This window comes from Ursus americanus, chromosome 9, assembly GCF_024610735.1.
Source record: "Ursus americanus isolate L20-20 chromosome 9, mUrsAme1.1.p, whole genome shotgun sequence".
Taxonomy (NCBI): Eukaryota; Metazoa; Chordata; class Mammalia; order Carnivora; family Ursidae; genus Ursus; species Ursus americanus.
The window spans coordinates 11136845-11160199 of NC_142135.1; the positions used below are offsets into that span (position 1 = coordinate 11136845).

Sequence of the window (23355 nt, forward strand, 5' to 3'; positions counted from 1 at the left end):
CAGTGGAAGTCAGTGTATGTCTCTTTAGAAAGAGGAGCTCGCTGCTTGTCAGTGCTGTTAAAAAAACAAAGTGAAACATACTGTACTTTTATAAAATGAAAGAGGCATGTAATTTATAGTAAGCATGGGTGCACCAAATTTGTTGTTCTGTCAGTGACTTAGTTGGGTTGCATTTGTTAATCTTTTTGAACAGATGTATTATTACATACACGTACACTTTTCCTTGGGAGTAAGGACCTAAAATATTCCTGCTACTAGGTCTTTTTCTATGATAATTTTTTTTCACAAATCCAACATGGATTTTATTATTAAATAGTGGCTTCCTTAAAATTCATGCCAAGATCTATTTGGAATACATTTTAGCTTATTATTAACACATGGTGCCCCCTAGAAATACATAACATTGTTAGTCTGAAAGTTGGGACTCTTTAAATCCTTTAATTTTAGTGAATAAAAAAAATGACAGTGGTATGTAATTTGACTGCAAGCATATGATATGGAAGTCTTATTTCCAAAATAGAGCACGATTGTCAAACAGTTCCATAACCTTCTCACATTAGGGAAAAAGGCAGGTTCCCTTTGCCTTCCCCCTTTTGGTTGAGAATTATGGAGTGAGTAGTTTTATAAGAACATTTGTGTTTTCTAAAGCAAAATTAATGTGTGATGTTCGCCCCAGTTTTTCATTTTGTTAATTTATCTATTTTAAGAAATAGCTCTCAGTGTGTGACGAAATCTAAGATTTTAAAAGTAAGGTGCTAAATTCATGAGTGGATAGGAAAGTGAATGGCTTTATATCCAAGTAAGTTCATTTTAGCTTTTTTAGTTAACATTTTGTCAAATTTTAAGGTATAATAGGAAGTGAATTGTAACCAGAATTGATAAATTAAGTTTGTTGTCTTACCATTGTATCATGGTAGTGATATTTTTAATCCTATAGTATTCAGTGGGGAGATGTTTCCTAACTGGAATAGTTAAGAGGTAGAATAGATAAGAATTTTAATAGAAAGATGTGGAAGCAAAAAATGTCCAAAGGTATACAAAGAGCACCTGGTCTGTGTATAGGAAATTTTATATATTTTTGCTCTTTTCCAAGTTTGCAGATTATCATCTGATTTTTGAAAAATTTTTTGAATTAAAATAAACTTGTTAGTAAAGAAATAATTGTAAGCCCTCAGAAGTAGAAGGCTTTAGATTGAAATTGTAAATAGCTTTTGGTGGCGGTAGTGATTTAAGCAAAGTCTAAACAAATTACTCCGGCCTGCAAGGCATTTTGCATTCGTGTGGGTCCATCATTACTCCTTAGGAGGTGAAAACAAATTGAAATAATGAGTTCCTTCAAAATGGTCAGGGAAGGAAGCTTTTTCTAAAAGGAAGTATACTTATCCAGCAGATTATTACTCCTCAAATTGTGAAGGGATAAAACAGGAGGAATTTTTAAAACTGCATTTAGAAAATTGAAGTCTCTTTCTAGAGTAATCTTGTAACTCCGGGCTGTTTAAGAAGTTCCAATTTTCATATTCAAGCCATTGGATGAAATACTCTGTTACTTAAAATCAGAGGCTATCTGGGTGTGTGTGGGGAGGTGCACACACTTCATCTTCCTGGCCTGGAATGAGGGCTCTCAACTTTAAAATGAGTTAATTTTTTATGATGTATGCACGCATCTTATGGGAGCATTCTTCATGAGAAATTAAATCTTTTTTTTTTTTAAGATTTTATTTATTTGTCGGAGCACGAGTTGGGGGTAGGGGGGCAGCAGCAGGCAGAGAGAGAAGCAGGCTCCCTGCTGAGCAAGGAGCCTGATGCCTGATGTGGGCCTTGATCCCAGGGTCCTGGGTTCATGACCTGAGCTGAAGGCAGACATAACCCACTGAGCTACCCAGGCATCCCAAGAAATTAAGTCATTTTAAATGAAATTGGGAATACTCATTCCATAGCCAGTACCTTGGGTTTCTTTTAAAGCCTCAAGATGAAGAACAAAAATACTTGGTTAGAGGTAAATATAAAAACACATCCTCTACCATAATAGTCCAGATTTTGTAGAAATAATAAATTACATGGGGTGCCTGGGTGGCTCTGTCGGTTAAGCATCTGCCTTCGGCTCAGGGCATGATCTCAGGGTCCTGGGATCAAGTCCCATGTCAGGCTCTCTGCTCAGTGGGGAGTCTGCTTCTCCCTGTCTCTCTGCCTGATGCTCCCCTTGCTTGTGCACTCTCTCTCTCTCTCTTTCTCTCTCTCTCTATCAAATAAAACAAGCAGCAATCCTATAGCATGAAGGTGCTAGATGGGTTTGTTAAAGAGGAGCTGCTTTCTCACTTTAAATACAAACCGGATGGGGGCGTCTGGGTGACTCAGTCGGTTAAGCGTCTGCCTTTGGCTCAGGTCTTGGTCCCCTGGATCCTGGGGTCCAGCCCCTCCTTGGGCTCCCTGCTCAGGAGTTTGCTTGTCCCTCTCCCTTGGCCACTCCGTCCAACTTGTATGTGCAGGCTCGCGTACCCTCTCCCTCTCTCTCTCCTCCCCTCAAATAAACAAATAAAATCTCACAAATAATACATACATACATACATACAAACCAGAACTGGCACTGACTAGCCACACAGTATTTTTCCACCCTCACTCCTGTTACCAGGTCCCCTGTAATCGGCATGAATGAGCAGTGAAGCCCATAAACCAGTGTATTTTCCTACAGAGACTAAAATGCTTACCCACGGCCTTCGTAACATCCTGGAATAGGTCACACAGATTTGGGATCAAATACTGACTTAGCCCCTGATTGGTGGCTAGGAGCACTTTGTCAGAGAATACTTTGAGCATTGTTTCTTCATTTCTGAAAATGGAAAAATAGTTTCCACCTCATTGGATGGATGTGAAGCATAACACAGGTAGTGTGGGTACCTGACTGTGGTGTCAGTCGTCATTCATCTTCCCAACTTGAGGCTTTCTGAAATAGCAGAGGGAAATTCAAAACAAGCTTAATTCATCATCTTCCATCCACTGTCACACAGGTGTGTGTAAGTTGCTTCGCTTTACCCCCCACCCCCCATGTTGTGAAAGTTGGAAATAACATACTTAAAATATTTAATATGATACTAGGATATAGTAATCATTAGTGGTAGTTATTATAATTACGGCTAGTTGCCAACATTTAATCAACACTGGAAAAATTTTAGCCAATATGTCTTCAAGTTATTTATTCTTACATTCTTCCTCGAACTTTTTCTTTCTTGGACTCGAGTTACATTTGTCTTAGCCTGCTTGATATTTTCCCACAGGCCATTGAGATTTTATTTTTAATCTTTAAACGTTTGCCTTGTGCTTCAGTTTGGATAATTTCTACTTTCCTGTTTTCAGGTTTCCTGCTCATTCTCCTTCACTATCCAGTCTGCTGTTAGTCTCATCCAATTCATTTTTATTTCAGATACTGTATTTTTTTAGTTCTTGAATTTCCGTTTGGTGCTTTTTTAAAACTTCTGTCTTTCCTGAAGTTCTTCATCTCTTCACCCATTTTATCCATCTTTTCCTATAGATTCTTGAACATATTTATAATATTTATTTTTAAGTCCAACATCTGGGTTGTCTCTGGTTCTGTTTCTTTTGACTGGGTTCTTCTCTCTTGATTTTTGGCTACATTTTTCTGTTTCTTTGCGTGTCTAATAATTTCTGTTTGCATGGTTAGACACTTGAATTGTATGACATAGAGACTTGGTGTTCCTTTATCTTCCTGTGAAGTGTTTTATTGTAGTATGTGGTCAGATTCTTGGTGATGACCATCACCTTGGTCTTAGGTAAGTTTATTTTAGTTTTGCTTATAGTCCCAGGATATAGCCCTTAGTCCTGCAACATCATCCATACTCTTACAGCATGAACCGTCTGGGCTCTCAGCCCAGAGTGTTTACCATGCTCTGTTAATGTTAACTCTCTGGGATTTGAATTCCAAACTCTCATCAGCATTGGGAAGTTGCTGGAATCTGCTTAGCTCTTTAGATGTTGTTTTCTCCTGGGCTTCTTGAAGCATATGTAGTTCATGTCAGCCAAGGACTGGAATTGAGGGTTTCCTTTTCTGTGACTTCTTCTTTCTAGGGTTTTCCCCCTCAATTTCCAGCTGCTGAAGCAATCCCAAACTCTGACCTCTGATACCTCAGCTGAGTAAAATGCCACTTTCTGCTTGAGTTCTGTTCTCTTTGCCCAGCATGGACTGAAGCCTGCCCTTAGGAGAAAAGCCAGTTAAATATGGGCTTCTCTGGTATGGTTCTCTTCCTTAAAGGGTGATATCCCCTCCTGTTTCTGCCAGCTTTTGTTTGCTCTACAGTGGCTTCAAGTGGTTGTGTTTTTGTATTTTGTCCATCATTCATATTTGTTATAAACAGGAACATTAGTCTGGTACAAGTTACTCTGTCAAATTATTAACTGCAGATCTTTAATTATAAAAATTATGAATAATTCATTTATTAAGTTATAAGGGACTGACAAAACACTCTTGACTTAGAGGTGTTTTAGCAGAGTTGGACTTATAATGTATGACAGTATATGAAAGTGACTTAAAGAGATATGTCCTCAGCTCAGGTTTTGGATCACAAATACCTGAATACAGAAAATAGGCACTTTGTTTATTCAGTCAAAACTATTAACAAAGTACAGGAGAGGTGTGTGGGTGATTAAATGATAGGATAAGGAGTGATCCTTTGTACTCTTGCACTTATGGTTTATTGTAGACTAAGTGTATTTACCTTATAGTCATACTTTGAAGTTAAGTTTTGAAGTCTGCATGTAGGGGAGGGCTGCCTGGGTGGCTCAGCTGGTTAAGTGTCCAACTTTTTTTTTTTAGATTTTATTTCTTTGTCAGAGAGAGAGAACACAAGCAGGGGGAGCAGCAGGGAGAAGGAGAAGCAGGCTCCCCACTGAGCAAGGAGCCTCACGTAGGACTTGATCCCAGGACCCTGGGATCATGACCTGAGCCGAAGGCAGATGCTTAACCGACTGAGCCACCCCAGGCATCCCATAGGCACCCAACTCTTGATCTCAGTTCAGGTCTTGACCTCAGGGTTGTGAGTTCAAGCCCCATGTTGGGCTCCACACTGGGCATGGAGCCTACTTAAAAAAAAACCTCTGGGCTCTCCACTCAGCAGGGAGTCTGCTTGAGATTCTCTTTCTCCCTCTGCCTCTCCCTAAACACACACACACACATACATACATACATACATACATACATACATACATACATACACAGTCTTTCAGGTAGTCACCCTTAGCTCAAGGAGAAGCTCCTCCCTGTGAGCAGGTGAGGAAAGGGTAGATGGTACCATCCCTCCTACTCCCAGATGTAGATAGACGCCTTATTGAGTGGGTTGGGAGGGCCCAGGGCTGGCTATTTACATTGTTCTTGCTCTTTCTTTCCCTTGTTTTTCCAAATATACTGAGTCTCACAAATTAAAGGCACAGATGTGTGGTACCACTGTGGTTTTCAGTCCTTCCCAACTAATCCTTTTTACTGTTTACATAAAGATTCAGTTTAGTGACTTTTCTTTATGGACCACCTTTCTGCCTTGAGCAGACCCTCCTTGACAATTACAGCCAAGGTTCTGCGGTCAGCCTCTATCTTTCTGCCTCTCATTCGAAGTCACATTTTGACCACGTTCTTGGATGGCTCATGTCTCATCAAACTAGGGTTGTGTTTCCTGTATAATGACGTTGCAGTTAAACTGTAGCAGAGTCTGGAGGAATACCAGGTCTTTAGTTTTATTTCTGTGTATGGTATTCTCCCTAGGTTTGCTTAAATTCTGCCTCTCTCACACATGCTCCCCTGACCATGTGGAGTATCTCCTGTGATGCAAACCCACCACAGCTCTTTTCAGAGAAGGCCCCATCTTAAGGCAACCATGCTCTGGGATAACCTCTACAAAGCGGTCATGCATGTGTTGAATTCCACTTGTGGTTTGGATGTAGACATGAATTCTAAAGTGTCTATCTCTAGGACTGGAAGTACTCTCCAGCTGACTCTTTAGCCAGGAAGATAACTACTAATTGATTTTTCTGACGCCCTGCTTAGGTATGGAAATCAAGCAAGTTGTTATTGATTCTGAAGTGTTTTTCATAAATAATCACTGCCGTAAGACAGAGTGATTGGGGGTTGATAGAGGATGCCTGTGCGTGGCCAGTTTGTCACCTGCACGCACAGACAACAGGATATTCTCAGATCTTCCATGTCTCTGATAACCGATCAAACTTCTTTTCTTCATGGGGAATTGCAGGGGGCTTGCACCCTGAAACACCTGGGGCTGTTTTTCTTTTTTTCTTCCTTTCTTCTAATGGGATTTTATGTTTGTTTTTCTCCATCTAAAAGTATAATTTATATTAACATGTTTGCACTAGAAAATTCAGATAAAAGAAGAAAATGCTAATCAGCCACATTTCGTTCTTAAACTCTTTTTCATTGGCTGGATTCTGGATCACACGCGGCACACTTAGGTGGCACTGGGCACATTTGTATGCTCTGTCGTCCTTGTTCTCTTACTTGTCCATGCTTAGGGTGATGCCTTTTCCAGGAACCCTGCGGTGGAGACGCCTGTAGTGTTGCAGTGTTCGGGGGTGGTCTGTGCTGCCTGCACAGTGAGGAGGTGGGGGAGGCCTTCTGAAAGAGCAGCAGCTCCCAGGCCGCAGCACTGGGATGTGGTCTCGGCTCTGGCTACAAGCAGCTGAGTGTTCCTTAGCAAGTCCTTTCATTTCTCAAGACCTCAGTTTCCTTCTCTGTGAAAAAGAGAAGGTGATCCTTACCTTATCTCTTGATAAAATAGTGGTCATGAAAGGAGATGAAGATTCTTTTGCAGCCTACAAGGCACTATGTATACCCTAAGGGGGCCTCCAATAAAGAATGCCTTTTTCAGCGGCACCTGGGTGGCTCAGTCGGTTGAGCATCTGACTCTTGATTTCAGCTCAGGTCGTGATCTCAGGGTCGTGAGATGGAGGCCCAAGTCAGGCTCCATGCTCAGTGTGGAGTCTGCTTATCCTTCTCCCTCTGCTCCTCCCCCTGCTCGCACTCCCTCTCCCTCTCAAATAAATAAATGAGTCTTTAAAAAAAAATGCCTTTCTCCAGCCACCAAAACCAGAGAGGCCTGCTTGCACGTTTTGATCTCTTTTCTACACATGTGCTGTCGCCCTTCCTCAGACTCTCTGGCCCCTGCACCTGTCGAGGGCAAGAAGCTTTGTCTTCAGGGGCGCCTGGGTAGCGCAGTCGTTAAGCGTCTGCCTTCGGCTCAGGGCGTGATCCCGGCGTTCCGGGATCGAGTCCTACATCGGGCTCGTCGGCTATGAGCCTGCTTCTTCTTCTCCCACTCCCCCTGCTCGTGTTCCCTCTCTCGCTGGCTGTCTCTCTGTCACATAAATAAATAAAAAATCTTTAAAAAAAAAAAAAAAAAGAAGCTTTGTCTTCAGGTTCAGCTGACTTTCCTCCATGATCCTTAACATTCTGGGGTCATTGATTCCTTTATAATTGGAGAACAACAGACCTTCTCGGAATTAATAAAAAACCTGCAAGGCAGAATTTTTCAGGTAATTTTAGAGGTTTTTGGAAGCTCTGAAGTTGAGGTTAGAACCATTGATTGATACAAGTAGTATATTAGTATGTAGAATATGCATATAGCATACAGTAATAATATATAAATAAATGGTTAAAAAAATAAATATTGAGAATGTATACTTTAAAATGTTTTACCGACAAGTATAGTCGATCAAAAATAGTCTGGAGAGCACCCGTCTAGAGATACCTGTGTGGCCAGGTCCTGTCCTAGCCTACCTCATTTACCAGGACAAGAACCCCGTGAGCTTTCAGTTAATCTTGAATTAACACGTAATTTTTAAACCAAGAACCTGAAGTTCAGAAGGACTAAGGCTGCAAAGCTAATGACCTACATAACCTTTCTACCCCAGGGTAGGTGCTTAATGAAAGCTTGTGATTTAATCGTGGGCCATTTAATATGGGGCCATATTTTTAAATTACACCTATTTATAAAAAAGCTCAGCCCCTTCGGATGGTGGGCAGTCAACTGTAGAAGTCTGGAATAGGAGAGGAATGGTTGTTTCCTTCCTAGCTTTTCTTAGGGTGCAGATCTCAAAGCATGAACATTACCCAGAGAGCCATGAGCAAACCCAGGTGTGATGTGGATTTTATCTGGCAGTTAGGGGGCCTGTGTGAGGGAGCCAGAAGAGAGGGCATTGCTGCTCCTTCTATAGGGGAGCAATGCTCAAGTGCCGTTTAAATGCTGAGTAATAGCCTTGTGGAACTCTGCGGGCATCTTGTCTTGGGGCTCTGTTAGTTAATGGATTTGTCAGTTGTTGCGGAAATGGGAGTCTGCATGCTGAGTTTCCAGATAACACCCTTGGGGCTGGAGCAGATTCTTGCAGAGGCTTGGCTAGAAGTTTGAAAGAACAAATCCAAATTCAAAATGACCTTGAAAAATCAGAGGAATGAGTCATCCCGAGTGGCATGGAGAAAGGCAATTAAAAGAAAAAAAATGTGTGCAAGCCTTTCTGCCTTTATGGATGTTGCTTTTAATCTTAACAAGTGTGTGCTGAGTGGTGGTGGGAACAGGTGAAGAAACAGAGGCCCAGGGAAGTGAAATAACTTGCTCATAACCAAGGGACAGAGGCAGAGGGAGAAGCAGATTCCCCAGTGAGCAGGGAGCCGACGTGGAGCTCGATCCCAGGACCCGGAGATCATGACCTGAGCTGAAGGCAGACACCTAAGCGACTGAGCCACCCAGGTGCCTCAACTCTTCATTCTTCAGGGTGTTGCTTGGGTGTTATCTCTTGGGAAACCTCACTGGCTACATCCAGGTTTTGTCCATGTGTTCGTTTATTTATCAGATACTACGTGGGTGCCTACAAGACACTGTGTTAAATAAGCAGTATATTTTCATACAGAGGATAGAAAATAAAATGCATTGCTAATGGGTAAAGTATTTAAATACTCAAAAGAAAATAAAACTAAACCAAATAGAAGGCTCAGGAACTTTATTTAGCATTAGAACCCTTCCTCATGCTATATGAAGAGATATATTAAGTTGAATTAAAGCTTTCAGTGTTCTTTAAAAAAAAAAATACTAAATACTAGAAGATTTGGGAACATAAGCAAGGGAGAAATCCCAAAAGTCTTTTGGGTAAAGATTGGTATGTTTGACGACATAAAATGTAAAAAGTTCTATGTGGCAAAGGACACCATAAACCAAGTGAGAAGACAAATGGGAGAAAATATTTGCAACACATATTACAACAGATTGCTGTCCCTTTTGCAGAAAGTCTTCCTACAGATTGACCCAGAGAAGAGAAGCAATGGAAAACAACAGGCAGGAAAGGAAATGTGAGCGGACAATAAAATACAGCGAGATACTGTATAGTCCAGTTTTTCATGTCCCTGTGGCGAGAATTAAGAAGAACAGTAACAGCTATGTGCTAGCGAGGCTATAGAGAAATACATTCTTCTGTTGGTACTGCTGTTGGGTCTGTGCAGTGCTACCACCAGCCTCTTTGAAAACATAGCAGTAGTAATTAAAATTTGAAGTGTGCACCCTACCCCCCCCAACAATTCTGCTTTTGTGAATGAATATGTCTTTTCAGAGATAAAGTGACAGCATGTAAGAACTTATGGATAGAAATGTTTATTGCAGCATTGTGTTTTGGTAGCAAACACAATGAGAGTCTCTCAGGGAGATAGTTCTCCAACTCATGGTGGAGTTTACTGTGGAATACAATCACAGTTAAAATAATGAATTAGAGTTCATTATATTCAGTTTCTTGATCCTTATTCAGTAGGGGAAAAGCAAGCCATGGAGTCTTGTATTTAATATCCCATTTGTGGGGCGCCTGGGTGGCTCAGTCAGTTAAGCATCTGCCTTCGGCTTAGGTCATGATCTGTGGGTCCTGAGATCTAACCCATATTGGGCTCTCTGCTCTGGGGAGCCTGCTTCCCCCTCTGTCCCTCTGCCCCCCCCCACCCCCCATACTCTCTCTCTCCAATAAATAAATAAATATAATCTTTAAAAAAAATCCCATTTGGCTTTTTAAAGGTGAGAAAAGTGGAGAAGACCCCCTATTGTATGTATGTTTGTGTATTTTTTAAGCATAAAGAAAGCTTAGTTGAGGTTAGTAACACACCACATTATTAACTTTGCTTATTTCAAGGAGGGGATTGGAGAAAGGGAAAGGAAACGATCATTTTTATCTTTATACACCTCTGTAGTAGTGTGTGAATTATTTTTGTAATTTTAAAAACAAATGGAATTAAAAATTTTAAAGGGTGATTAGTGCTTCAAAGTATGTATAGGATAGTATAAAAGAATTTATCACTTCGCCCTCTCTGCCAGTACTATAATTTATGACACATATTACATGGCTTTATTATTAGTTATAGCTCATTGTATTTTATGTGCCTGGCACGTGGCCAATACTCAGTATTTCCCGAGGGAAGGAAAAAGGACTTGTTCCAGGAGACTCTACTACATGCGCTGAGCATTGGACTCTGAGCACCGTGTGCCAGGGCTGGTGCTGGGGTCTGGCTGAACAACAGATCAGGTAACGCTGGGAACTCAGACATCCCAAGAGGCTGAGGACGGAGTGAATGACAAGCTTGCCTGGGAGGTTACACTTACCCTTGATCTTGAAAGAGGCAGTTTGAGGCCTGGAACAGTGATGGAGCCAGGTGGACCGGAGAGCGTGGGCTGGGCTATGTGGCTGCAGCGCAGGGATGGCTGTACCCAGGCTATGTTCCAGGAGAGTCCTCTGAGCTGGGGAGGCCGAAATGATAAACACAGTTGTGCTGGACTCTTGACACAGAAGATAACTTACATAAAGACCCAGGGAGAGAAGCTAGCCTCTCAGGAAGGAACGTATGGGAAGTTCAGGAAGTGAGACTCACTTCAGGGTGAGGGATGGTTCCTCCCATGTCATCAACACCCACCGTCGGCCAGACACTGGGGGAGGCACACTGTAGGCTTTTCCCATCCTGTTCACATAGTAACCTGATCAAGAGGCATTACTGCAGTTAAGAAAGCAGAGTCCGGGATGATGATACAGATTGTTTTAGCACCACAGCTGGTAAATGGAAGACCTAGGATTTGATCCACAGTTGTCTTATGTATCCTGGAACCTTCCAAGAAATACCATGATACTTAGATTATACCTGAATGTCCATTAACATCAGAACGTCAGCTCTCCATCTCAGGGTGAATGAAAGTAATGAAAATATTTTTAGAGGCTTGCCATGTACTTTATAGATTATACATCTGTCACATTTCACAGACACCTGGGTGACTGAGTACGTTAAGCATCTGCGTTTGGCTCAGGTCATGATCCCAGGGTCCTAGGATCGAGTCCCACATCAGGCTCCTTGCTCAGCAGGGAGCCTGCTTTTCCCCCCTCTGCCACTCTCCCTGCTTGTGCACACTCTCTCTCTGACAAATAAATAAATAAAATCTTCAAAGAGAAAGAAAAGAAAGAGAAAGAAAGAAAAAGAAAAAGAAAAGAAAGAAAGAAAGAAAGAAAGAAAGAGGGAGGGAGGGAGGGAGGAAGGAAGGAAGGAAGGAAGGAAGGAAGGAAGGAAGGAAGGAAGGAAGGAAGGAAGGAAGGAAAAACCGAGACCCAGAAAAGTGCCTTTTCCAAGGTCACAGATGGCCAGTCTGGACCAGAGGGAGATTCAAACCCAGGTCTCCATGCCACTTAGGCCCGTGTCCCTCCATCAGATGATGCCTCAGTAAACATTAGGCGGTGCTTGGTCAAGGTTGGGGGAGCTCTTGAGGATGGATTTATTATGAATGCTTTCAAGGCCTTTACTCATTAAATAGAAATAATCCTTCATGGTTTTACAATGTTCTTTGCTGCTGCTGCTGCTGCTGCTGTTTTCCCAAAAGAGCTTTCACATTAATTATGACATCTTTACCTCTTAGCATTCAACCTCAAGGAGTAGGCTGGGTGTAGGTATTATTAGACCTGTTTTATAGATGAAATTATGCCCTTGAGAGCCTCAGTCACCTGACCAGGGTCACATGATAGTGGCTGCAGCTAAGACCTAGATTTTCAGGTCCCTCAATCACTTGACATCTGGCTCAGAAATAGCAGACTGCTAGGGGTTCCAGCACTTCACCAAGCATAATGGTTAAGAACACAGGCTCTCCAGCTAGTGCCTATTGTCACCACTTAGCTGGGTGACCTTAGGCAGCCTGCTTCACTCTCTGAACCAGTCTCTGCATCTGGAAAATGGGGATAAGAATAGCACATCATCAAGAGCAGCAGGTGAAGTAATGCAGGACAGAAGCACAGTTCCTGGCCCATTAAGTAATCAAAAATGTAACCACGATTAGTTAATCTTGTAATTAATTACTAAAGATTGTTACCATTGTTATGATTTTTATGTCATTGTCATTATTGAGGAACAGGAGGTCTGTCTTATTCCCCTTCGTTTCTTAGTGTTTATCATAGTAAACCCCAAATAGGTATTTGTGGCACGTGTTATGGCATCCTTGACAGTCTGTCCTAAGGCTGTCCGTGGAAAAGGATGGGTTTGGAATCACATGAGGCTGGGTTCCAGTGTGGATTCACCAGCGAGTCTCACTTTTCTTACCTATAAAACATTGCCCTGAAGGAGTTTAAGGGTATTCAGTGTGATGGCTCCCACTGCACAGTCGGTGCTTCATCGGCGGCCATAATTACAGTGACAGAGAATCGAAGGTTGGGGTCACAGGCCAGTTGGGAAGTTGTGTGAAAAATTCCCAGTTTGATAAGGCCTAGCACAGGGTGAGAATTGGGCAAACATCCGTCAGAGAAAGGCCTGTTTACTATTTGCTGTGGTTCTGAAAATTCTAAGTAGGGCCTCATTGGAGGAATATACAAGACATTTTTAAAGAATTTTGCTTGAAGATTTTTATTAGAGAGAGAGAGAGAGAGCATGAGCAGGGGAGAGAGGTAGAAGGAGAGGGAGAAGCAGACTCCCCGCCGAGCAGGGAGCCTGATGGTGGGACTCAATCCCAGGACTCTGGGATCATGACCTGAGCCAAAGGCAGACGCTTAACTGACTGAGCCACCAAGTGCCCCATTTTTAAAGAATATTGTTTAGAAAAAGAATATTGAGGGGCACCTGGGTGGCTCAGCCTTTAAGCGTCTGCCTTCGGCTCGGGTCATGATCCCAGGGTCATGGGATCGAGCCCCACATCGGGCTCCCTTGCTCGGTGGGAAACCTGCTTCTCCCTCTCCCACTCCCCCTGCTTGTGTTCCCTCTCTCACTGTATCTCTCTGTGTCAAATAAATAAAATTAAAAAAAAAAAGAATATTGAATTTTAATGTACTCTCAGGGCACTTGTTACGACCAGCCCCTGGGAACATATACCCTGAGGGCTGTCCCTGAGTTGGGAGTGTTGCTAGAAGCCTCTGTCGCTGGCCTGAGGATGCAAGGCTGACTCCCCCGCAGTGGCCTCTGATGGGCAGCCTGGTGCTGTCATCGCTGTTGTCCTTGTCACAAACATTTATTGAGCTTATCGTGCACTATGCACTTGGCATGCAGTAACTTAATCTCCATACCTCTGTGAGGTAAATACATCATTATGTCCATTTTACAGCTGGGGAAGGTGAGGCTTAGGAAAGTAAGTTACTTGACCAAAACACCAGGACAGGTTTAGTGATAGACCTGGGATTTGATCCTACATCTTTCAAATCACTTTAGGATGTGGAAGAGAGTCCCCAGCTCTGAGATCTTAAAAAAGCCTAAGAGTAAATTCCCTTATTGAAGGAGCTGTGTGACCTTGGGCATGTTTTTTGCATCTAAATAATGAGGATGATAACAGTACTTATCTTCCAGTCTTGTTAATAAGAGTGAATGAAGCAATGGACGGGAAGTGCTTAGTGCAGTGACGGGCGTATATTGAGTACTCCACAAACTAGCTATTACCGCTATTATTACTGAAATAGTAAATCACTGCTTTGGTATTGCTATGGGGCTTAAATGTTGAAATGTATATAAAGCCCTTTCAAGCTGCATGGAACATATTAGGTGATTAGTATATGTTAGTCATCGTCCCAAAGAAATGCCAGCACTTGAAATCCTAAGTGGCCCTTTCTGGTTCAGCTGGTAAAACTGTATTATTTTGTCCTTTTTTCAGAACTGAAAGGAGTCACCTAGCTCTTAGAATTGTCTTACACTCTGCAACAATACCGTGAATGCCAGAAATTCCCTACAGATATTTGAAAGCATGAATCTCCGTAATGGCTGGATCAGATTTCTTTCTTTCCTTGTTCTTTACTTTTATACAGTCTCCATCCTCACCTCCTTTCCCCAGCACCCACTTTACCAACTTCCCAGAAGTCTGCTGGTACTTAGGTAGACTAAGGATCCTGAAACAGAGCTTATCCTCTTCCCTGAAAGGTCCTCATCAGGCTGTTTTCTGCCTCATCAACCCTCCTATTCAGTCACACCTGTGTCTGTGACAGTGTTCCCCACCAAAACCCTGTTTTTCTCTCTTCTTCCCTAAATGCCTGATTTACCTTTCGTTTATCTGCTTGCTGTGCTCTGTGGTAGGCCCCTTGTTCTGTCCTCCACCAAAACCCTGTCTCTCTGCCCTGTCCTTCTGCACCTGCCGAAAACCTGCTTGGTAAACCCTTCATTTTGTACAAAGGGATGCATGAGTTTACAGAATTTTGCTAGTGAATTGGCACTGTTAGATTTGTAATATATGCAAAAAAAAAAACTAAAAATGTAAAACGTGTTCCTGTGCTGTTTGATATTAAATACATCTCTCTGTATTATAATTAATCCTGGCTCTAGAGGTGATAGTGACTGATTTTTTTTGGAGGCAGGTGCTACATGCCAGGCACCGTTCTAAGCACCTTACAGTTAATTCCCATTATTTCTGCCCTCAACAGGACTATCAGCACTGTCCCCAGACACATTTTAAGATGTATCTGTACTAGGAAATTTCACACATATATACATATATCTGATAAACATACACACACATACTTATGCACATAAATATATGTGTCAACTGTATGGTTGTTCATTTATGGAATTAGCAAAGCGTACAGGACTCATGACCTCTCCTATACTTACTTACCAGTCTCACCTTCCACCTCTCTCATGTCGCATTTGATGTTCCATCTTCCCCCTAAGCCTCATTCTTCCTTGCAGGGTTCTGGTGAGGGTTAAATATGATCTTGTAAAAAGCATCTGGGTCAGAGAAGGTTCTCGACAAATGCTAGTGCTCCCGTCCTGAGGCCTGTGTCTGCCTTAGCCAAGTCTGTCTGATTTTTTGATGAGTCCGTCATTTCTGATAGTCTAAGAGCTTCTCGTAATTCTTTCTAAACTCTGCATGCTGTTCCAAACTCAGGAGAGTCGTTTTGTCTGGGGAGGGGGGCGGGGGGAGGGTAAGAGACTGGGATTGGGAGAGAGAGGAAGCATTCTGTAACACTTTATTTCTTAAGCTGGTTGGTCGGTACATGAGTATTCTGTTAATCTAAAGATTATGATATAGGTCATCTGCAATATTTTCTAATTCCAAGCACACAAACAAAAATCCTCTATCCTTCTGTTTTACCAGAGACACACCTTTGGACACAGTTGAACAGGCAGCTCAATTGCTTTTTTACTGGCCTCCAAAAGCAGAGGAGGGTGTTGGGTCTGGTGGGATTCTCTGGGGTGAGCTGAGGCTGTTTGGCCTCAGACAGAAGGTGTCAGGATTAACTCCAGTTTATGTGGATATCAAACATGTGCATCCTGTCTGTCGAGCTGATGTGGCCTTCCTTTTGTGTTTTTCCGAGCCACTTCCCTCAGTTACTTGGGCAGTAACCAGAGCTGCATTTTATCTTTTTTAATATCTCAGCCTGAAATGCTGACATCCACTGTAGGCATCATGAATTTTTGATGCGGTGATGATTGGAAGGCTGCTGGGCCTCACTTCATTTCGCTGGAGCGCTGTGACACTTGTTTCCTTCCGTGCTTCGAGACTTCTTCTTGGGCCGCTCCCCTGTGCGGATTCACTGTTTGTTCCCTGAGGGCCCGTGGCTGCCAAGCAGTCATTGAGAGTGTATTCGAGAATGCAGTACTTTAGATTTTCCTCTCGGTTATTCAGCAATCTAGGAGGTTTGAGAAGGGAATGCTTCTGAGATTCCTGAAAAGGAAATCAACAAATCCAAGTCAACAAATATTTACTGATCCCTCACTCCTTAAACGGCTCAGGGGAAACAAGCACAGTGGTATTTGTTGGGTGGGGACGCAGAGATGAGCCGGAGGTAATCCCTGCGTCTTGTGGCCTAGTGGCAAGGAAAGATCTGTACTTACACAAACATGATGTGATGTAGTGGAAAATATTGCAAAAGAGGTACAGAGAATTACAGGCAAGGAAGGATCATTGCCAACTAAGGGAAGGCTTTATAAAGAGATACTGAAGGAAGCCTTTAGAGAGATGATTTTGCCAGACATGATATTGTTCGGTGCTTACTGTTAATTCGTTCAATAAATATTATGCATCTCCTGTGGGCCTGCATACAAATCCGTGCTTCCCTATCCTCCACCACAAAGAAAGAGAGAAGTGGGGAGTCCAGGCATCTGAAATGCCTCCCCATGGAAGTAGTGCCCCTCGGTTCCACTCGTACTTCCGTGGTCAGTGTGTTTCGTGTTCCATGCCTGCTTCCCTTACGGGTGTAGAGATGTGCGGTACTGCCTCCCAGAGCCCACAAGGATGGGGCGCCTGAGTTTCTGTAATAAGTGCTAACATCTGCTAGAAGAGTCACAGATCTGACGCACAATTTCACAGAATCACACCGGATGCTGTCTTGATAGTAGACTAGGTGAGCAAGAGCTGCAATAAGGAGACTTTTGTACGAAGCTTTTGCAGTGGTCAAGGCAAGAGATGATGTTAAATGGGGTTGATCGCTGTGGGGGTAGTGAGAAGTTGTCAGATTTTGGTTGTATTTTAAAGGCAAAGGCGGTGGGATTTGCCAGTGGGCTGCATCTGAGGTATGAGAAAGAGAAAAATCAGTATGACTCTGATGGGTTTCAGCCTGAACATCTACAAGAGTGTATTTGCCGTTAGCTGACTGAGATACAAGGGTCTACAGAAAAAGAGGGTTGGGGCAGAACATTAAGGGTTTGCTTTTAGCATGTTGAGATGAGCGTTGTTGGTCATCCCAGTGGAGGTATTGAACAGCAGTTGATACAGAAGTCTGTATTTCAGGGTTGGGGTCTGGGCTGGGGCCATCAGCTTGGGAGTTGTCAGCTGATAGAAGCTATTCAAAACCACAGACTAGGTGAGATCCCAAGAGAGTAAGCATAGATAGAGAAGAAAAAAGGCCCGGGGCTCTCCAACCTGAGGAGATCAGGGAGATGAAGATCCAGCGAAGACATTGGAAAGGAGCACCCATGAGAGTATGTTATCTGGGAAGCCAGGGAGAGAAGGTGTTTCAAGGAGGTGGGAGTGGTGGTTATTTATGGAACACTCACTCTTTTGAGAAACTTTGGATACTTAATATCAGCTCATCAGCCCCACCATCATGTACGATAGTATTAGTCTCATTTTACAGATTGAAAAACTAAAGCTCAAAGTGAGGAAATGTATTAATGGCTCTGATGGGCCATAAAAGTTAAAAAACTGATAAGATAGCAAGCTTATAGGTGGTGAAACCAAAACTTAAAACATAAATCCACCTGATCCACGCCTGCACGATTTGCACCAAGAGATCATGTGTGAAAAAAACGTGTTAAAAATGCTGCTCCTCAGACCTGAGGCTTAGACAGAATTGAAGGAAACTGAGTTGCAGAGAAAGAAACATGTTAGGATCCATGGATTCTTCTTTTGCATTTCTTTTTTTTTTTTTTAAGATGTTATTTATTTATTTGACAGAGACAGCAAGACAGGGAACACAAGCAAGGGGAGTGAGAGAGGGAGAAGCAGGCTTCCCACCAAGCAGGTAGCCTGATATGGGGCTTGATCCCAGGACCCTGGGATCATGACCTGAGCCGAAGGCAGACGCTTAAAGGCTGAGCCACCCAGGCGCCCCTCTTCTTTTGCATTTCAAGATAGATTTTCTTTTTTTTTTTTTTTTTAAGATTTTATTTATTCATTTGAGAGAGAGAGTGAATGGGAAGCAGACTCTGCGGAGTGCAGAGCACGACCGTGAGATCACAATCTGAGCCAAAACCAAGAGTTGAACGCTCAGCCAACTGAGCCACCCAGGCGCCCCCCAAGACTGCTTTTTTTTTTTAAGATTTTATTTATTTATTTGAGAGAAGGTGTGCATGTAAGCATCAGTGGGAGAGAAGGGCAGAATGAGAAGGAGAAGCAGACTCCCCACTGAGCAGGGAACCCAGCTCGGGGCTCAAGCCTGGGACCCTGAGATCATGACCTGAGCCAAAGGCAGACACTTAACCGAATGAGCCATCCAGGTGCCCCAAGGTTGATTTTCTAAGGAGAATTTTCTACTTGTTCCCTGATAGTCATAGTATCTTAATGGAAATACAGTGTGCTTTAAACTGTGATGGTAATTTGACCCCTCACCTGTGGGGGTCCATGGATTAACTGGGATGCAGGTGAACTGAACACTGTAGAAGAACAAGGGGAAACCTCCTTTAATAGAGTGAAGACATTCGTGCCCCGCTGACCACCTCTGGACATATGCAATGAATAATTGATGCAGTTTCTCTTTGCTTTCCTTTTAAGAGTTTCTAGTGATCAATCAGGGTTCAAAATAACTCGTCATTATGGCAAATAAGAGCTCAGATTCCTCTCTCCTTCTTTTTTAGAGCACGTACAAAATGAAGAAAACTATGCACAAGTTCTTGACAAGTTTGGAAGTAATTTTTTAAGTCGAGACAACCCAGATCTTGGCACCGCTTTTGTCAAGTTTTCTACTCTTACAAAGGAACTGTCCACACTGCTGAAAAATCTGGTAAGCCATGGCATAAGGGACTTTTTAAAAATTACAGCCTGACCAAAGTGCAATTAAGAAGATAAAGAGAATAATCTAGTATCTTCTCTGCAACCCCCAGTCCTGGGGGTGAAAAAAAATTAAAATTAAAAAATAAAAAACAAAAAGTCTCAGGTATGGAGTCACATATAAAAAATATACCGTTGTAGAATTCCTCGATTCCACTGATAGCAGGTTAGATTTCTTGAGTCATTGAAACTGGTTAACCTGAATTGTCTTGCACATTCTGCCACTGTTTTGGTTCGGGTTTTGTTTTAGATATAGCTTTTAGTAACTTTTGCTTTTTAATTAGTTGCAGGAGTGATGATGATTTCTGTGTCAAACGTACTCTGGAAGTGTACCTTGCAAGTGTTAAACCTCACTTGTATGAAGACGGGCATGCACCTTGGTCCCAGCTTTACAAATAATGAACCTCCCCAGTTCCTCACATCCTTTTAAAACCCCCTACCAAGAAAAAGATTTTGAGATTGGGGGAATCCATGGTTACAGAAGTTGATGACAGGAAGACTCCCTAAAAATCTGGGACATGAGAGGTGCTGACCCCGGAAGGCAGACACGGAGTTGGGGGTGAGGCGGTCTCTGTGACAGACACTAGTGTCTGGATTCCCACCCTCACACCCTGTTCCCACTGGGAAGGTTCATTCTGAGTAGGGCTACCACCCACACTTTCCTTACGCATTCAGTTAAGCAAGTCTGTCTTCTCCAGAGTCCCAAGAGATAGAGGTAGGCAGGTTGAATTGGTGCCGAAGGAAAACCATAGCATACTTTTCCTCGTCTCTTTCCTGAAGAACAGGAGCTGGTTCTTCCTCTTCCCCAGTCTCTTAGTCTGACACCTTTGCCTTCTTTAAGAACTAAGGTCAAGCTGTCTTGAACCTGGCTCAGTTACTTTTTCTATTAGCTAGGCTTCTCTGGCCTTATAGGAGACTCTTGTCACAAATCTGTTTGATACAAATGTCTAGTTTACAGACGAGTACACAGTATTGGAAAAATGAAAATGACCTTTCTGTAGTGTATTAACCTGGATATTTGACCAATCAGAATATTCTTTTTTTTTCCTATCATGCTAGATAAATACATGCCTATGTCTGTCTTCCTCACAGCATACGTCTAATTGGTGGTTTATGCCATTGAATTAGTCTCCTATAGTGACAGCTAATTGTAAAGGTTGAGAATAGAAATAGGTCTGACTTTCCAAAACTTCATAAAGGGTAATTTTGAACTTAGGACCCATACGTTCCTACACTTTGAGGTTTATTTGACAAATCCATGATATCTACATAAATCTTAGAGTATTTAAATCTCTTGTATTCAGAAGAGGGCCCCCATTTCTCCTTCCTCTGGGTACTGCCTGTCTTTCTGCTGATGGCATTGCTCAAAGGCTGTGTGGTGGGAAGAAAGGAAGTGAAACAGGGCTCCGACCATTCCCTTGGGTAATAACTGGTAACAGACTTGCTCACGGAGGAAGTTCTGTTTTCCCCCGAGCTAGGTGTTTTCACAGGGATATCTTGCTAACCTTTGGTTTCTGGGACACCAAATGTATTTGGCTTTAGTCGAGATTCATCACTTGCACGTTTCCTGGACCCATCCATTCCTACACTCCCCTCCACTGTGGGTTCCTGCCCCCAGTGCGTGTCGGCCCCACAAGGCAGAGGCCCCTCGGGCATCATTTATCATCTGCATTTGCTTACCCAGTAATACATTTGCTGACCACCATACAGAAACCACTGGTATTTCTTGAACCCTTTGATGAACCTGGCAATGTGCATGTGTAGATTTCTTATGTGGCATCTTCACAGCAATCCTGTGGTTATTATACCTTCAATCCAGATGAGAAAGTGGAGGCGCATTATTATTTAACTTGCCCAGGTATCTTGTTAGTAAGTGACGTGTACCCGAGTCCGCTGTCTCGCACACTACTCTGTTACACTGCCTCTGTCGTCTGCTTTGGTGGTTGTGTGTCCCCAGCGAGAAATGCTGATCACGCTGGTCCCCTAAACATACTCCAAGCTGCAGGCTTTCTTCTCTGTCTGCTCTCCTCTAAGGGTTAGGAGTCTAAGATCGAATAGAAATTGCTAGAAGGCCCGATTCATTTAATTAAACAAAAACAAACATTTTTCCCTTTGAAGAGAGTGGTGGTGGTCCTCATGAGGGAACAGGTAGAAGAATCCGTTTGTACTATTGTTGGTTACTAAGGGAACACTCTCCCGATGGAATAAAAAGCCAGTCCCAGGAGTATATACAATCTGACAAAAGTTTCAACAGCTTGCTGCTTCCCTTTTTATGTTCTGCCAGGAAAGGATAGAGCAGACCAGACAGGCGGATGGGGCCAGGCCATAGAGCCGAGGGCTCAGAGGAAGGCACGCCCCCAGGAGGGAGAGGGTTCCTGGCCAGCTTGCAGCACCTCCAGTGCCCAGATGAGGAGCTTGTCGAAGTTCTGAGTATTTCTCAGGAGAGTCCCAAAAATCCTGTTCCCTTCCACTAGTGGAGTCTGGAAACATGAGTCAGTAATGGTTACAGGTGGAATTTAGGGAGTAGGATAAAAGAAGGTACTTTGGTATTTTTAGTCTTTCTAAATTGTATCCTCAATCCAACCAGCAAATACCAACTGTCTGCTGTATTCCAGGGTCTGTGGTACATACTGAAAAATGTCATTTTCTAATTAAGATAGTACATATGATGGGTATTTTAATAGTTTTTATTAAAACATTACTTAAAATAGAAGAAAGGATGGGTTTTGGGGGTCTAGCTTTCTGCTTTTGACTAACTCTAGAAAAAGAAGAACTTTCATCGTGCTGCTTGTAAGTAATCCGTATTGCGAGTGTATCATGTTGAGGAATTTTTAAAGGCTTGGTCCTGAGAAATATGACCCACTAAGTGATGATAACTATCTCATCACGACGTAGACGTTTGTTTTCGTTTCCTCGCTTTCAGTAACTGTGGAGGGTTTGGTGATCAGGTGGGAGGGGCTGTGAAAACTCCTGAGAGCTGCACAGATGTTGGTGTTAACATCAGACAGGGCCGAAGCTGTCTGTTCTGTCCAGCTTCTGACTGCTAACCGGCAGACGTCTGAGGCCTGCAAGGAAATCGTAGTGGTAACCATTTACCCTGCGAGCCCGTACCAGAGTCGATGGACCAAGTCAGGTTTAAAGTAACTAGCTTTTCTTCCTGCCCTTCCCCTCCACATACTAGAAGACAGTTTTTGGAGAAAGTTGTTTCACCTCATAATGGACGAGGAAGGGGTTGTGGGGTAGAAGTTGGGTCTCCATCAGACCTGGAAGCCCAGCTCCCAGCAGAGTAGCCTTATTGCCTTAGGCGAATGGCTGAACTTCTAGTGCTAGCCTCCTTATCTGTCACCTGGTAGCGGTGGGACTTCATTGAGATCACAGGATTGAGTCACGAAGCACAGTGCTTGACATGTGATATTTCCTTAACCGATACAAGCTTTTATTCTCTTATTTATAATTGTATCTAATTTATGATTATTTTATTATTGCATCTTCTCATTTGATCTTTATGGCAACTCCCTGGGTAGAGGCAAGTATGAATTGTCCTGTTCCGTTTTACAGATAAGTGCACCAAATCTCTAAAAAATAATATGCCTGGGAAATAGAGTGGAGGCTTGATTCCAGGTTCCCTGACATGCACTGTTTCAGCGATGCTGCCCCCCAACGGCATTGCCTTTATAGGTCATGGATGCTTATGGTCCACCTGGCTTGGCTAGAACCTGTAAGAGTAGCCATCGACCCCTGTATGTGTTCAGCTTTGAAAATTCTTTCTTGTCTACTTTTCCCCTTTCGTTTCTTCATCAGTGAGTTATGATATATTGGAAAGAGAGAGAGCATTAGCTAGGAGCTCACAAACTTGTGGTCTTAGAACCCCAGTCTTAAAAATGATCAAGGACACTGAGGAGTTCTTGTTAATGTGGACCATTACTATCCATAGTACTGTATTATAATTTGAAATTGAGAGATTTAAAAGTCTTTTAACTCATTTTGTTGCAATATGCTGTTTGGTTGAAGTAGACAAAAAATACACAGCTATGTATTAGGAAGCGAGAGGAGTACTTTAAGAATTCAGGTGATTATCAATATTCTTCTTTGATGCTGTGTCAAAACTTGACAAGTGTTAGTTTCTTTACAGTTAATAGCAATGTGAATCTGAAACCATATGTGTGGCAGGCTCACTTAATTCATTTTTGAGAAAATATTTGCCAAATACCCACATCTCAGTACCACAATTTGTCCGTCATTCTTTCAAGGGAAAAAAATGGTGTCCCATTAAAAAGCAGACAGAGGAAGGGGCAGCTGGGTGGCTCATTCTGTTAAGCATCTGACTCTTGGTTTCAGCTCAAAGCATGATCTCAGAGTCATGAGATCGAGCCCCACATTGGGCTCCACA

The 23355-nt window shown here is 42.8% G+C and overlaps 1 protein-coding gene across 5 annotated transcripts in view; it reads left to right on the forward strand.

The window, feature by feature from the left end:
* ASAP1 (ArfGAP with SH3 domain, ankyrin repeat and PH domain 1) overlaps positions 1-23355 on the forward strand; it is a 341646-nt gene that overhangs the window by 196571 nt on the left and 121720 nt on the right. For all 5 annotated transcript variants that reach the window (XM_045812249.2, XM_087864619.1, XM_087864618.1 and 2 more), the window contains one exon: positions 18773-18918. In XM_045812249.2, the coding sequence (XP_045668205.1) occupies positions 18773-18918 (146 nt within the window). The remainder of the gene's footprint in view (positions 1-18772; positions 18919-23355) is intronic.